We start from the raw sequence: 14,118 nt of genomic DNA on the forward strand, positions 1-14,118 counted from the left end.
TAGTATGGCCCTGGTCCTGTGTCTCACTCTCACTGTCAGCTTGTCTCGATACGAATAGATGCTCGTTTGAGATTAACGACCAAGCCCAGTGCTGCAACGACGGCATCGCCGCTCACTGCCTTTTGCGTCGCATCTCGGAAAGAGTCAGACAGCACGCGACGGCCCTGTATTAGGCGCCAGCTGGTGGCGCCTTGGTTGACATGACCGGGGGGGCAGCCAAGAGAGGGGTGGGAAATTGGGACAACAAGGGCCCATGGGTTCATGCTCACCGAGATATTCACCGTCAGTCTTGGACTTGCGAGTACAGATATTCGATGCGCTCCTTGCTTCTTGCCTGAAACAGGCGCCGCCGGGATTTTTTGAACGAAGAATCGACAAGGGGGTCGATAGCAGCAACCCTGTGCGAGAGCAAGTATCAGTTAGTCGGCTCGTCCTTTCAAGAGCAAGGGTCCGACGTTGTGCGCGCGCGTGCACCAACCACGACCGGGAAACCCACGTCGTCTTCCGGAACTTGCGGCGTGGCTTCGGCCAAGTGTCTGTGTAATTGAGAGCGCAGTTTTGCGCCCTGCGTACCGTACCTGTGTTCAACGTCTCGGAGCAATAAGCCGAAAACGGTTGCGAGACTGGTCAATGGACACGAATCTAGTGTCTGCGATGAAGAGAATATATTTTTTCTTGATTTGGAAAACGTCGTCGCAGCGTCTTAGGTATGGATCGCGATAAAGATGTATATTCCCTCGATGACGATGGGTTGTTGGCTGGCCGCTAGGTCGACTTCTTGTGATGAAGAGTATTCTCTTTCTCTATTGAGGAGAATAAATTGGGCCGGTCGATAGAGGCCCTGTCCAATGTGACTCTGCCTATCGTCTTAGACAGACAGGTTGAGGCCACTGTGTCGTTGATCCTTTGCTAGGTCGCTGGCAGTAACCGCTGATATGCAATTTCGGAGCAAAATAGAGAACCTGGGGCGTCGTGTGTACCAGTACCAGGGACCACAAAAATATATAATGTCCAGAGCCTCGTGGTGGCGGCGAGATTTGCGTGGGAGATTGGATCTTGCCAGGGGCACAACGTCCAAGAGAGAAAAAAAAAAGCAAGCACAGGGCTGCCAGCATATTTAAACTTACCAGTCTGTAAGGCAAGTAAACGAACAAAAGCCAAGACTCCCAGAGCAGCGAGGCACACACGGACAACATCTGTAATACAGGAGTGGCTTGCAACATCCCCCCCCTTCCCAACAAACTAGTCTGCGTCGGACGCGGGGGCCATCCAGATAGAAACACAAGGGGGGTGTATATTTCCTCAAGGTTCAGTGTGCCTGTCGAGAAAGTTGATGCCTTGGTGGCAAGGTCACCCCTGGGTTAGGAATCTGGGAGGAACCACCCTGGTAGTTGGGGAGCGAGATTGTTCGATTCATTCACGTGGGCGTGCTTGTGTCTGCGTCTATTTCAGGCCCTGGGACGCTTGCTTGAGCGCACCGGTCAACGTTACCTGCCCAAGCAGACGGGAGACAAGCACATACATGATGGCTGGACGCGCAGGCACGCCGAACGAGCCGTGGCAGTACAAGCACGGCATGGGACAAGATCGGGCGCGCCTTTCTGCACGGCCAGGGCCACGCACACATTACCGCTCTAACTATTCGTATAAGAGTGAGGACGCAACACACAGGGCGAAAGCAAACACAAAGTCTTGGCTAATAAAAGCCCTTCTAGCCCCCTTCCACGGAATCCTTCGTGCGCCACCCACGCAACACCCAGAACCCACAGCTCCAAGCGGCAGGCAGGCACATAACTAACTAGTTAGAGGAGGACGAGAAAAAAAATACATGATGTATCATCGCAGGCAAACATGCCATGCCATGTGGGCGCGGGGTTCAGAATAAGCCCGGTTTTGGGCTGGACGGGCGGAGACGGACGGCGCGGGCCCGAGTTGCCTAGCGGTACGGGGCGCCATGTGCGCTGTTGCGCCTCCTCCTGCAACCGCTGAGGGGGTTTCAGCATTAAAAGCCCACATGGCTTGTCTGTTGAATAATTCCATGATCAATGACAAAGTAATAACGAAGAAACCAGTTGGGTGACGAGGCCATTCGAGTCACGGCATGGCGAGACCAAGCGGGGGGGTCGTGTGGGCGCAAATAGTTATACACACTCTAGCGCTCACGTTCCGCATGGCGGGGGGGCGAAAAACGAAAAGGAAAGAAGCCCATGTTGGTGGGAAAACAGCCCGTTTGTGCATATATATTGTGCTCCCGAGCGGAAAACGGTGAACCGTGGGCACGGGCATCTCGGAGCCCGCTTGTCACCGCCCGCGACCACTGATGGGCAGCTTTTCCACATTTCTTTGTAGAAAAATAGGGAAAATTATCCTTTTCTCTCATGCTCCTCCCCTCCTCCTCTTCATGCTCGAGCCCGCATGACCGGTTACGGATTTGCCTGGTGTGTTGGAGCCGAGAGGGGGCCAAGTCTCACCCTGGCAGATTTGTCCAGAACGCCCCTCTCTTTTCATGTCACGGTGATGAACGATAACTACACGGCCACCAACCCGGGGTGATTCATGGACATGAACGTGGCCAACTGTCAAAGAGGTTAATACGAAACTGGCAGCTCGGGGCAGGGGCTCGACCCGGACAGAGGCCGGCGTCGGGTAGGACAATGACCACCGGAGACAATGATTCAAAAAGAAAATTCCAAAAAAAAAAAAAAAAAAAAATCCGAGCTGTCAACGGAACGGGACAATGTGGGTTTATCTGCGAGGTACGAGTGTCGCACGTCTGCATTGCATTGATGGGAAGAGAGAGAGTGAACCCGCCCAGGCCTCATGCGCCTGTTCAACGGCCACGAGGTTTTTCCCACCTGGCGCGTGCCGACAGGTCATCTGTAGCACGGCCCCTGGTCCGGCATTGAAGAATCACAAGTACCGAAACGAGGGCCAGGAGAAACAAACCAAGAGGGAAAAAAAAAAAAAAACAGGCGTGCTGCATTGACAAGGAGACGGTGTACATCCGAATACAGTCATCCGAGCCGGTCCAGGCAATCTATCGCCAGAGATCCGCGCGTGATTGCCATTACGATTGGCACTCTTTAGCGCTCACCCCCTGCTTTGCGCTGCCGGATTGGCAAACAACGTCTTCAAGGGAAATCACAATGTCAGCGAGGCCCGAGGCCCAGACCAGCCGCCACATCGGCCCATTGCAGCACTCTACGGATACTGGTAAATCAGCGTGAATACACGAATAAGACAAAAAAAAAAGTGAAAAAGCGCCACAGCATGGCTGCAGAGCACGTACCACGCAAAGTTGGGAAAAACGTATGATGAAAGTTGATAACCCACGCTCTCTCTTTCCGCAACCGCCTTGCGAGTGGAGTTATTGACAAATCCTCTTACAACTCATTGGTTCCGTCTTCATCACACTCGCACAGACTGTCTGATTAGTTGCGCGGCCGTTTTCCGTCATTCAAGCCACCGAGGCCGGGGCCATGTCTTGGAGATTGGAGCTTGGGGCTATCGGCGCTGGCCTCATCAACCCACCAAAAAGAGGCGCGGCCCATGTCTTGGATCTTTTCATTACGCAGTACGAGTAATATGTACACTCTCTGGTCCCGAAACTCGAGTTTTGCTTGCTTGCCCGGCAATGGTCGAATGGTCATGTTCAACACCCCGCAAATGCCTCCTTCACCCCAGGAATCATCATGCCAAAGCCATGCAATGCACCCGTCGTGCAAGGGCTGCCAGCATGTTGGCTAGTACGATATTAACTACCCTTGACATTAGAATGCACAATTAGCCCAATAAAAGAAGATATAGCGCGCCATTGAATATAAGTGGCTATAATCGGGAGAATTGCTCGTGGTAGTTAACCAGGCAAACGAGATTGAGACATGCAAAACCGTATAGAAAAGAGACATGTACATTCGTATTACAGAACAATCTTCACAAGGCAGAGAGAGGCGTACACGCCCTCGGCAGAGACACGTTGAGCATGCACCCCAAAGCAGCCACTCAGCCACTCGGACGGACACGTCAATATACAATGCCGAGCCGCACCTTGTCACGGACGATGCTGCAAATCAATCCGTAAACAAGACGAAACGCTCCTACATCTGCAACCGAGTATGAGCTGTGGGAAGCAGCAGGGGCATTGCAGCAACCAACATCCGTACATCATGCACATAACAGGGCAGTGCCGCACACCCTTTTCACCACCAACTAGTTAGGTTAGTAGTAAAAAGAAAAGAAGGAAAAGTCTTGTCGATCCTTGGCGTGTAGTAGTCTTCCGATGAGCAGAGTGGTGGGAAGCGTCTTTGCACCACACGAAAAGGCGTTTGCGAACACCCGCTGGCCTTGGGCAGACGCTAGAAAAGACGACTTGCAGCCAGTGTCTTTTCTTGGCCGAAGAAAGGAGGGGAAGAATACGACTACCAAAGCACTAATACCAGCAGTTGGTCAGGGCAACTGATCGAGGCAGTCTTGGCATGGTGCGGTGTGCCTGATGTGAAGCTCGGAAACAGGCCAATAACAGGTTCAATCACCAGGGGAGGACCTTTTTTGTGACAGCTCGCTTTTGACAAGAACAGAGGCCAAGTGTTTTTGCGCAACACCACTAAGCGTTGGCAAGAAAGATTGCTTCCCCCGGCCTATAATATTATAAGCGAGCTTGCTTTGCCTGCCTTTTTTGTACCTTAACCCCGCACTCTCGGGCTTCCATCTGCATCGGGGACAAAAAAAAGACCATGTCGATAGAGGCCCTGTCCGGTAGCCACTAACTAAATGAGACCAGAAACCTACCTAGTCCTAGATGATGCAAGTATGTGTTTAGAGAAAATTGACCTTGTTTGGAAATTACATGCATCAGCGGCCTCCAACGGCTTGTGCGCCGCGAGCAAGCCGGTTATAAGAGGGAAACGGCCAACGGAAGCGACGGACGGCGAGGTTCAAGCTCGAGACTCATTACAAATGGTTCAACTGTCAATCGCTCCGTCGCAAGGTGTTGCACGGCCCCGTTGACAACGCCCCTCGGCCCATGGCAAGTTTCCAGCGGGCATCTCGTCCTGTCTGGCGCACGCCATGAAACCGAAGAAAACCAGAAGGTAATAAAGAAGCTTTCATCTCCACAAGTCGCATCTCCTCCTCGCGCATACGACATTCCGTGTCCTTGCTTTGCGCGGCGTGGGCGGGTCGGAATAGGGAAACGAGGCTTGCCGTCTTCTTTGTTCGGGGGGCGGCGCCAGCTGCGGTGGGTGTCACACGACGACTTATTTTTTAAAGGCAGCTCCGAAGCCCTGGCCCGTCAATATTTCCGCTGTGGCAAACAGATTCCCTCCCAGCCTTGTTGGCCAAAGCAACATGGCGGACAAGGTTCAGCAGCAAGCCACAGTAAGCCCGCAGGATTGGGGTTGTTCTCTTCCCTGTCGGACACGTTTTCATCGGCCAGGCTTGCCCTGCCCTAGTTTGGGCTAACTAGAGGAGAAGGAAGTGGTTTATTAATCCGCGTGAGGCCATTTGCTCATTTGGTAGTCGAATAACATGGGGAAGCACCATTTGGGATATAGAGGTGTAAAGGCATCGAGAGCGCAGGGTAATAGAGATGATAATGGGCGGGAATCTGAAAGCTCTTGAAAAGGGCACCTTGGAGGAGAAGACCACAGCGGACCCATGCCTGTTGATGGGCGGTATGTCGTGTCGTGTCAAGTATTGAACTCATGCAGCAGAATGCGCCGACATCTGTAAGCGGCAGCGCCCGCAGCGGCAGACAGGACGACGCTCGGAGGCAGGCGCAGCAGGGCAGGGTTCCGGAACATCTCAACAAACCACGTGGCGATCTTGCGCCAGCTGCGATTTTCGGCCGAAGCAGGCAGCTCCGAACCACGGCGGGTTGGGAGCAGAACTGTGCCAGGGAGTCACCACACGAGAGAGGTCCCGTCATTCGTTCATTTCTCGACCCATTGTATGTACTACATACGATCTGCATCGTTTTGTCACCCGTATTACTACGTTGGCGTGGTCTTGGACGCGTACTCCCCTCATCACCAGTGGCGGCGGCGTCCCCCCTCCTCAAGAAGCTGGATTCCCGGAAGTCGGAAAAGACATTGTTGGGTTGATGGAGGGAGGGATGTTCAGCTGTCGTGTAACCAAGAAAGCCTGCAACCCAACTCCCCGGCACTTGCGGTGCTGGAGGCTGGGCGGCGGAAGGGAGAGACACGACGTACACACAGACCATGAACGCCATGAGCGCCACGACAACGAGAGTTCTCGCCTCGAAGGTGCCACGGTCGAAAGAGACAACAAGCTTTCAATGCATTGGGGAGAGATGGTCCCATTGAGCCCTGTATCATGGACCGACCGCGTGGAAGGACAGCCCGAGCAGATGGAGAGCAGCCATTGCCAACTCTGCGTACAGCCGATATTCTCGAGGAAAACGATTCGACATCAAGCACTTGTTAGGGCAAATTTCTTGTAATAGTGCTTGCGGAGAGCCGCTCATCTGGCAACAACCAGTTAGCAACATTGCTGGGCCAAATCTTGCTTGGCCTTTCGAACAACACAAAAAGAGGAGTCGCATCTTGAGTTTTGCATATGCATTTATCCGAGTATGTCAGCCTACAGGGGTAAAGAGGGGAAGGGGGGCGTGCACAGATTGGAGTGGGTCCACGTCAAGAAGCCAAAGAAAAAGATGAGAGGATACCAAAATTATGGACGCTCAAGAAAGTCAATTTTCTTAAAGAGCCAATTAGACTAAATCTCTGCTTTCCCCAGTGACCACCCAGCTAGCTTCTCTCTTCTCTCGCAACATGCTCTAGGGCGGCTCTTGCTGGGCGCTGATCTGTTATGCCATTGTGGTATGTGGGATGATGATAATGTATTGTGGAGGTTGTGTGGGCTCTAGAGAGGTCTCATGTACCCTACATGATCCTTATGCCCGTGCAGAGCAGCGCAGCCAGTCGCAGCCCCACATTACTGACGGCATATGCCACGTGGGTTTCCCTAATAAGCCAAACGCCCTCTCAGCGCAGCACTCCGTCTGGACAAGTTCTGCACGAATACCAATGCCATACCAGTATCAGAACAGGCAGGCTCGTCACGAAAAAGCGGGTGCGCACTTTGCCAAAGGGGGCTTGTGACTATTGATAGAAATAGCACCATCGCTTGTGCCAGTTAATGCCGGAGGCGCAAAAGCTTGGCTCTGGATGGAGACCGTGGACGATGCGGCAGCCACGTTGAATGCAAACAAGGCTAACGAAACGAGAAAACAGCAAAAAAATGACAGAAAAGATGACAAGAGGGAAACAGGGCACAATTCTGTTCCGCTTCGTGTTATGGGATGAGTCTGACCTTGGAGGTAATGTGGTGCCGCCATTTGATTGCTCTGCCGCATAAACTGCATCGGAGCTCAGGGCATCTGTCGGGAACGCGCGATGCCGTGGTCAGCTCGTGAGGGGGGTCCGAAAGGATGATCCCGTCGCACGGTGCTTCTCGATACACCCTCCACGCATGCCGCCAGCTCTGCACCGGGCCAATTCGTCGTGGCACAAACAAGGCAGCAGAGTCCAAGTATGACACGCGCGCAAACAGAACAACTTGCCACATGGCCGGTGGACTTTTGTACTCGGGTCCATTCACTGGCTGCACGCGTGAAGACGGGTCCGGGTTTCACAATGCAAGGAGACGGTCAAGGAAAACACGATTCTGGAGCCTTGCCCTTCTGGTGACGCTGCGACGAGTTCCATCCGCATCACGAGAGCGTCTCTGAAACGCGGCATGTATAACGCGCCGTCGAATTGATTGATAAGAGGTATTCGCCATTGCCGTTTGTTCAGGACTTTGCCGTCTCCACAGCCACATGGGCCAAACTGCCGAAAGGCAGAGAGCTGAGCCAGATTCCGACTGAAGGGCAGGCACCTCGGCGACCCAAGAGTCTGGGTGAGCATCACCCGCCGCCTATCGGCAGTGGCTCGAAGATAAAGCACGATGATGCAGGCGGGAGGGTTACATCAAGATGATGGGCTGTGGCGGCCGAGCAGCATGACAGTCCCAACCCGGGTCAGCCCATGGAGGCAAAGAGAAAAAACGTACGAGGGCGTATCATCGGACAAGAGGTACAAGGCAAAGACAATGTGCCGCGGGCCCTTTTTCGATGCTCGCGCGGTTCTGTTCCGGTGCACAATGGGGGCAAAAAAAAAAAATCACAGATGGGCATGATCACAACGGCCAGCGTCTGTGCCCGGACCAAGAACCGCCTGCTCGTGTCGCGGTATATTCACCGCCTGTTGCCCTCGAGAGGGGTGAATTACTTGTTCCCTTTTGGTCACGGATTCGTCGGCAGAGGGGCAACGAGTCCGGAAAGCTGAACCGGGCTGCTGGCACGGTCACCCCCCGCGAGCCGGGACCTGCCCGTTGCACAAAAAAAAAAGGGTTCACCAGCCGCCTGCCACGCGGCGAGTCATAACTATGCCCTTCCATTGCCATGTGGCCTTGCATTGACGGTTTCGGCCCCCCGATGACGCTCAAGCCCGCTGTCTCACCCATGTCTTCCTTTGCCCTTCTTTGCCCCCCGCCGCCTCTTGTCTGTTTGATTCGTTCATGTACGAAATGGTCATTATAAAAAGATTTGGCCCGAGCTTTTACGGCTAATAATCAAGAAGCAAAAAAGAACGGGCGAAAAGGGGAGGACTGTTGTTAGTTAGTCTTGTCCAGCGCCCAACTATACACGGCATTGATCGTCCGGAATGTGGTGGGCGGGCTGAAAGTCGGAATGGCGCAAGTGCATAGCAGCAATGTGGGTTAATAGTTACTTGTGCCACTTGCGAACTAGACACGCTACAAAACCAACCAGCTACGCCAAGGATATTCACACCCATTTGGCGGCAGCTCGTCACGACACGGCGGCTTCATCGAGCCGTCATCTGTTTTCGGCAGCGCGGCCCAGGCTTCGCGCCAAGAAAGCCGAAGGACGACTGTGATAATCGAACGACTTAATGTTCTAGAACCAAAGCGCTCGACTCGCTGCTGCAGTCAACATGCAGTCAAGACCAATGGTTCTCCAAGTTATAGCCTGGCTCGAGTGCCGCCACGCTGCTGCTGGTTGCTAACTAGAACCAAGTTTCCAACACGCCCCCTAACCTAATAAACCAATGATCCATACTGGCGCCGCCTCTCGCTACTGAGTTTGCCCACTAATGAGGCGGCGTGCTCGGCCAGCCACCCCAGGCGGCTGCTGTTTGTTTTTAGAGTTCAAGACAATGAACCGTCGAGGTAAAACCCAAGGATGTTCGACAAGGCCTGAACAAGCGATCGTCCTCGGCTGAAAATAGGCGACGGCGATAGTTGGGTGTGCTCTCCCCTTTACGGAAAGCCGTTCGGCATGTCAAAACGCAGAATCGTGCAGCGCAATAGTTAAAGCAGCACAACCTTGTAGCCGAGGGGGCGGCGATTTTCGGTGGATGCTGGTTAGGTTTCTTGGCTTCTAGAAGCACGGGAGTTTCTTTCGATGGCCTGTAACTATTGATGCCGATGGTATCTTGGCCCATCAAGGTATGCGGGGAGTGGCATGAGGGAGAGACATTTTTATGCGCAGTGAGCCCACCAAAGAGCCCACCAAAGAGCCCACCGAAAACGTTGTGATATTATTTGGTTCTTGGAGATGTCGCACCGCCAGCGCCACTTGAGCGCCTTTGGCACGGTGTGTGCGTCGTCGTCAGGTGTATTCTGTCAGGGAGCCGAAGCGAAAAGAAACAAGGGGATAATGATATAATAATACTAGTTACAAATGAGACTGACCCCCACGCGGCACTGGTCGTACATGATGCCGGCGAAGCTCGTACATACATAACTACATACATACATACATGGTCGACGCCCACCGTGGCGGCGGAGCAAAAATAGTTGCTCTGAATTAGGACGTTTGAGTCGATGCGGAATGCTTCCAGTTGGCAGTGGGGGGTTTTAGCCGACAAATAGACACGGAATATATTAATAGGACGGAATAAGACTCTGGACAAGTTGCGCTGCAAGGCTGCTGTTGTGACACTATAACAGAAACACACAGCCCTATCTCGCGCTCTCTGGTGGAAACCGGACGAGAGGGCTATAGTACAGTACATAGTTACGTCATTTTCTTCATCTGTCGGATGGCGAAATTTGAGAGGGCCTTTTCAGAATCGGCATGAGTCAACACGGGCAAACCTCGAGGACCACCCACCACCTTACCTTTCTCGACCCATGAACACCTGCTATGTACCTGGTACTTTGCCATGTGCAAGCCACCTAGCCCGAGAACATTCTCTCCTTTATCATTTGCTCATTGTCCTTGTTCAATCTACAGTTCCCACGCGACCGGGCGACTAGTCGATGGAGGGGGTAAAAAAAAAGTACAATCTCACACCCCCTCCCCCTCTTCTTCGCATTCTGGTTAGTTTGACTAGTTCATAACACCAGTATGCACAGGGCGTTCTAAAAAAGGATCATCACGCTCGCTGTGGAGGAAATTGAGGAGCACAAGTGGTTAAAAAAGGAAAATAAGGGAGAAATTAGAGCCCTTAGCTTGTCACCAATGGGGCGTTATTTCCGCATAGCTTGTTTCTTTTGCTCCTTTTTCTTTTCTGCTTTGATGCATATTCTAGGATAGTGGCGGAGGACTCGTTTCTGCTTTGATGCATATTTTGGGATAGTGCCGAAAGACTGTGCACCTGGCATCATCACCGACCTCGTCCAAACCACCTTGAGACGAAATGAAAAAGGTGTCAAGTCCTACAGCGAGCACCACAAACCAATGATTTACTCATGTCCGACAGTGCACGCCTTCTCGTAATTTCTGCAGAAATCGTCTGTTGCCCATGTGGCGTGCCGGCCGGGCTCGACTCTCAGCCCAACCGCAAACGCAACCAGTCCCCATCACCATCCAAATCTCGACCCTCCAAGGACCACTTCATTTTATTGTGAGCTACGCCGACTACTCCGTAGAGATTCCAGTTCATCCAGGGAACGAGAACCCATTTCACGATGACTGCCGAGACCGCTACTGGTGCAACTCTACGGCGCGCTGCCCTTGCTGCCGCTTCTCGCTTCCGCCCTTCCTCTCCCTCGTCAATGTGCAGTCATATCATCGGTGCTGTATACTCGGCCAACCTCTGTGCTTTTCTGACAGACATTCGTGTTCATCACCATCTAGGTAAGAAAAAACATGAGACAAGACCGTTATTAGCGGCGGCGCCACCGGCTTGGCAATGAGCCAAATCTCTCAACCTTGCCTTTTATATATGACATTAAACAGCTTCTTCGTACTCTTTCGTGGGGAAAGAGCTTTGGCAACGAACCCCCCACCCCTGCCGGGGCAGTGTTCTCTTTTTTTTTTTAATCTATACATGAGGCCAATATAAAACCCGTCTTGATCATCTGATGCGCCGCCCCCCCGCCGGCCAGACAGACAGCCACGTTTCCGAATGATGCGCCATTGACCAAGACGGAAACAAATGAGGAAGCAAAAGTGCATGTTTCGCGCCCCTCCCCTCGTCTTCAGTCGGGTTGCAAGTTGCGGTGAAGTGCGCTTCGGGAAGTTGTTTCGCCCATCTCTTCTCACCATCTCTCCTATACCTGCAACAACTCCACCACGTTTCCCTCTGACGGACGGCATTTGACTCGAGACAAGTCGATAATCAACTCGAAGCGCTCTAGTATCCATAGTCGTAAGAGAATTGGACGGCCCGCTCGCCAGCCCGGAGATAAACCCAACCCCTGTGTCTTTCTGCAGCACCGTTGAGGGACCGTTGAGGGACCGTTGAGGGAAAAAAAGAACGGTTGATGAAGATGGCCTCGATAGTTAGTATCCTTCTTCCCCACGCCTGAGCCGACTATGACGTTGGCCTAGTCGACACGAGGCCCGGATCCTTGTTCGTGCAGCAGCTCCCACGCACGCCCTGCAGGGCCGCACATGGCTACGGGGTGGAGGCGACACGGCCGTTGCTTTTCTTCACCTGCTCCGTACATGCAGTGGGATGGTGCAGTTTTTGTCATGTGTCAATATGCAGTTGAAACGAATGCAAAAAAAACGCCACGCCTGTTGAAGATGTTGCCAAGGTACGGTGTAGTTGAGCCGCTTTCCTCTTTTTCTTCTTCTCCATTTATGACTGTACACAATTCATGAACCAATCAAGCAACTCCTCGGGCATTTGTGCAAGTCTCTGCCTATCGCGGCTACACGCCCACCAACTACGTGATAGATAGTACAGCAGAAAAGGCCAACGGTTTCGCCATTTATACCTCACCGCTCCTATGATACTCCACCGCGGTTAACAGAGGAGTTGCTTTGTGAGATTTTCGGGTTCGCCGCTCTCTATTCTGTTATAATCGACAATCGATATCACGTTTTTAGGGGCTAATTAGCTTCCTGTACATGGTTAGTCAACTATGTAGTTGTCCTGGTGCGTCAAGGCCTTGTAACTAGACGCTGACCGCATCGACCGAGCATCGACCTGCAGACTGCAGACTGCAGATGGCCATGCATGCAAGGACCATATTGCCAAGGTCAAGAACCGAGGACGGCAAACTGGATAAATGACATGTGTACCGAGTATGCTATTTTGAGTAAACCCGGCCGCCAGCAATCCTGTCGCATTATGCATCCACGCCGGGGGTCGCATCCAACCGTCATGCAGAAAGTATGACACGTGTATGCCAAGATGAAAGTTGGAAATAGGTGCGAACCCCTTTTTCAACTACAACTCAATTGACCTGGTTCCTAGTTTTCCAATTGACGCATCTTCAATGTCATCACAACCGCCCGTCGTCGTGCCTCTCCACCAGCCACCCAAGCTGCCAATTTAGGCCATCGAACCGGATCTCATTGGGCTGATGCATCTGCAGCCTTGACTCCATTCCGAGATCATGACCGTCCTAGAAATTTCACATGCCAACGCGACTTTGATTGCGTGCAATAGAAGCAACATGCGAAGCAACGGATGAGTTGGCGTATCCTTGATACAGTTCAAATTGTAGTTACCAGACAAAGTCGCCCGGCAATATTGCCATATCCCATACCCAGTGCCTGCTTAGGGTACTGCACGCCCCTACTAAGAAGGACGGATCATAGACCTTAGAGGATAGCGAAGACGCTTTCGAGATGTCATCATCCTTACCCAATTAGCACGGCCAATAGCGCACACGCCCTATGCGACTTGCGAAGGTGAAGCTACAAAAGATCCCAAACATGGAGGACATGTGTCAACTAGCGTCATAGCGAGTTGCAAAACTGTCTTCACTATTCATCGGCATATGAGATTTAACTTGATTAATTTACTTTTTTTTCTTTCATGCCAGGTTACACGGCAGTAGTCTACAAAGACAGTAAACTCTGTTCCGTCGTCTCCCCCACTTCAGACAACCAACTTAAATTATAAATACCGATCGTGGGGTCGCTGTATCTCATCGATCGAATTATTTGTTCAGTCAACAACCGCAAGCAATTGAACGCCCGCAACGCGGTCTAGCCCAAAACTCTGCTATACTTCTCCGCACAAACCAGTGGGTGTGAGAGAAGAAAAGGTAATCTCGCAGTTTGCTTCTTTCCAAGCAGAGATGAACCTTGGCTTTTGGGGGTTTTTTTGAGTTTTTTTTCGTAGCACGAGCCCTTTTCATCTACACCCCCGCACAAGTCAATATCTGAACAGGGGGCAGGCAAAGCGCCACAGGCCTTCTAGGATGCTTCAGCCTCGCCAGTAAATTTCGTACTGGTAAGTTAGTTACCCTGTCACCGAAAAGGGGGAGCAATGGTGGTGACCTTCTCTCTGTTTGGCGGCGCAATTGACCAAGACAAGACACGGCGCTCCCGGGAGCATGGCCTGCTATTCTGTCAAAATGCGACCGGCAAACGTGGCGTGTGTGCCTGGCAAGGAGATCCGTGCCACTTACGGATACTTGTTCGGATCTTTTGCCAAAGTGTTTACTCAATGTCCGATGTCCGAAGTCAGACAAGCCAAGCAGGGTCTCACAAATCATGCCCGGTTGGCGGTTGGGGTCTTAAAAAACGGGTGAAACTGGCGACACCCGGGCGTGGCAATCACTGATGGATAGTTTTGCATTATAGTTATTACAGGACATCAATGTTGAAGCAATGCAATTAGCCAT

At 52.3% G+C, this 14,118-nt stretch overlaps 2 protein-coding genes across 2 annotated transcripts; one reads left to right on the forward strand and one right to left on the reverse strand.

Moving 5' to 3' along the window:
- Nucleotides 1-9,623: 9,623 nt before the first annotated feature.
- On the reverse strand, nt 9,624-10,403 carry CCM_07204 (uncharacterized protein; the record flags this gene model as incomplete). The annotated part of the gene is made up of 3 exons (XM_006672342.1): nt 9,624-9,705; nt 10,107-10,284; nt 10,382-10,403. 3 exons carry the CDS (start codon nt 10,401-10,403, stop codon nt 9,624-9,626), a joined length of 282 nt encoding a protein of 93 aa, XP_006672405.1.
- Nucleotides 10,404-10,998: 595 nt separating this feature from the next.
- Nucleotides 10,999-11,226, forward strand: CCM_07205 (uncharacterized protein; the record flags this gene model as incomplete). Its single annotated transcript, XM_006672343.1, has 2 exons — nt 10,999-11,167; nt 11,201-11,226. The coding sequence occupies 2 exons, from the start codon at nt 10,999-11,001 to the stop codon at nt 11,224-11,226; spliced, it is 195 nt and encodes a 64-aa protein (XP_006672406.1).
- Nucleotides 11,227-14,118: the final 2,892 nt, after the last annotated feature.

The sequence above is a fragment of the Cordyceps militaris genome (genome assembly GCF_000225605.1).
Source record: "Cordyceps militaris CM01 unplaced genomic scaffold CCM_S00005, whole genome shotgun sequence".
Classification (NCBI taxonomy): Eukaryota; Fungi; Ascomycota; class Sordariomycetes; order Hypocreales; family Cordycipitaceae; genus Cordyceps; species Cordyceps militaris.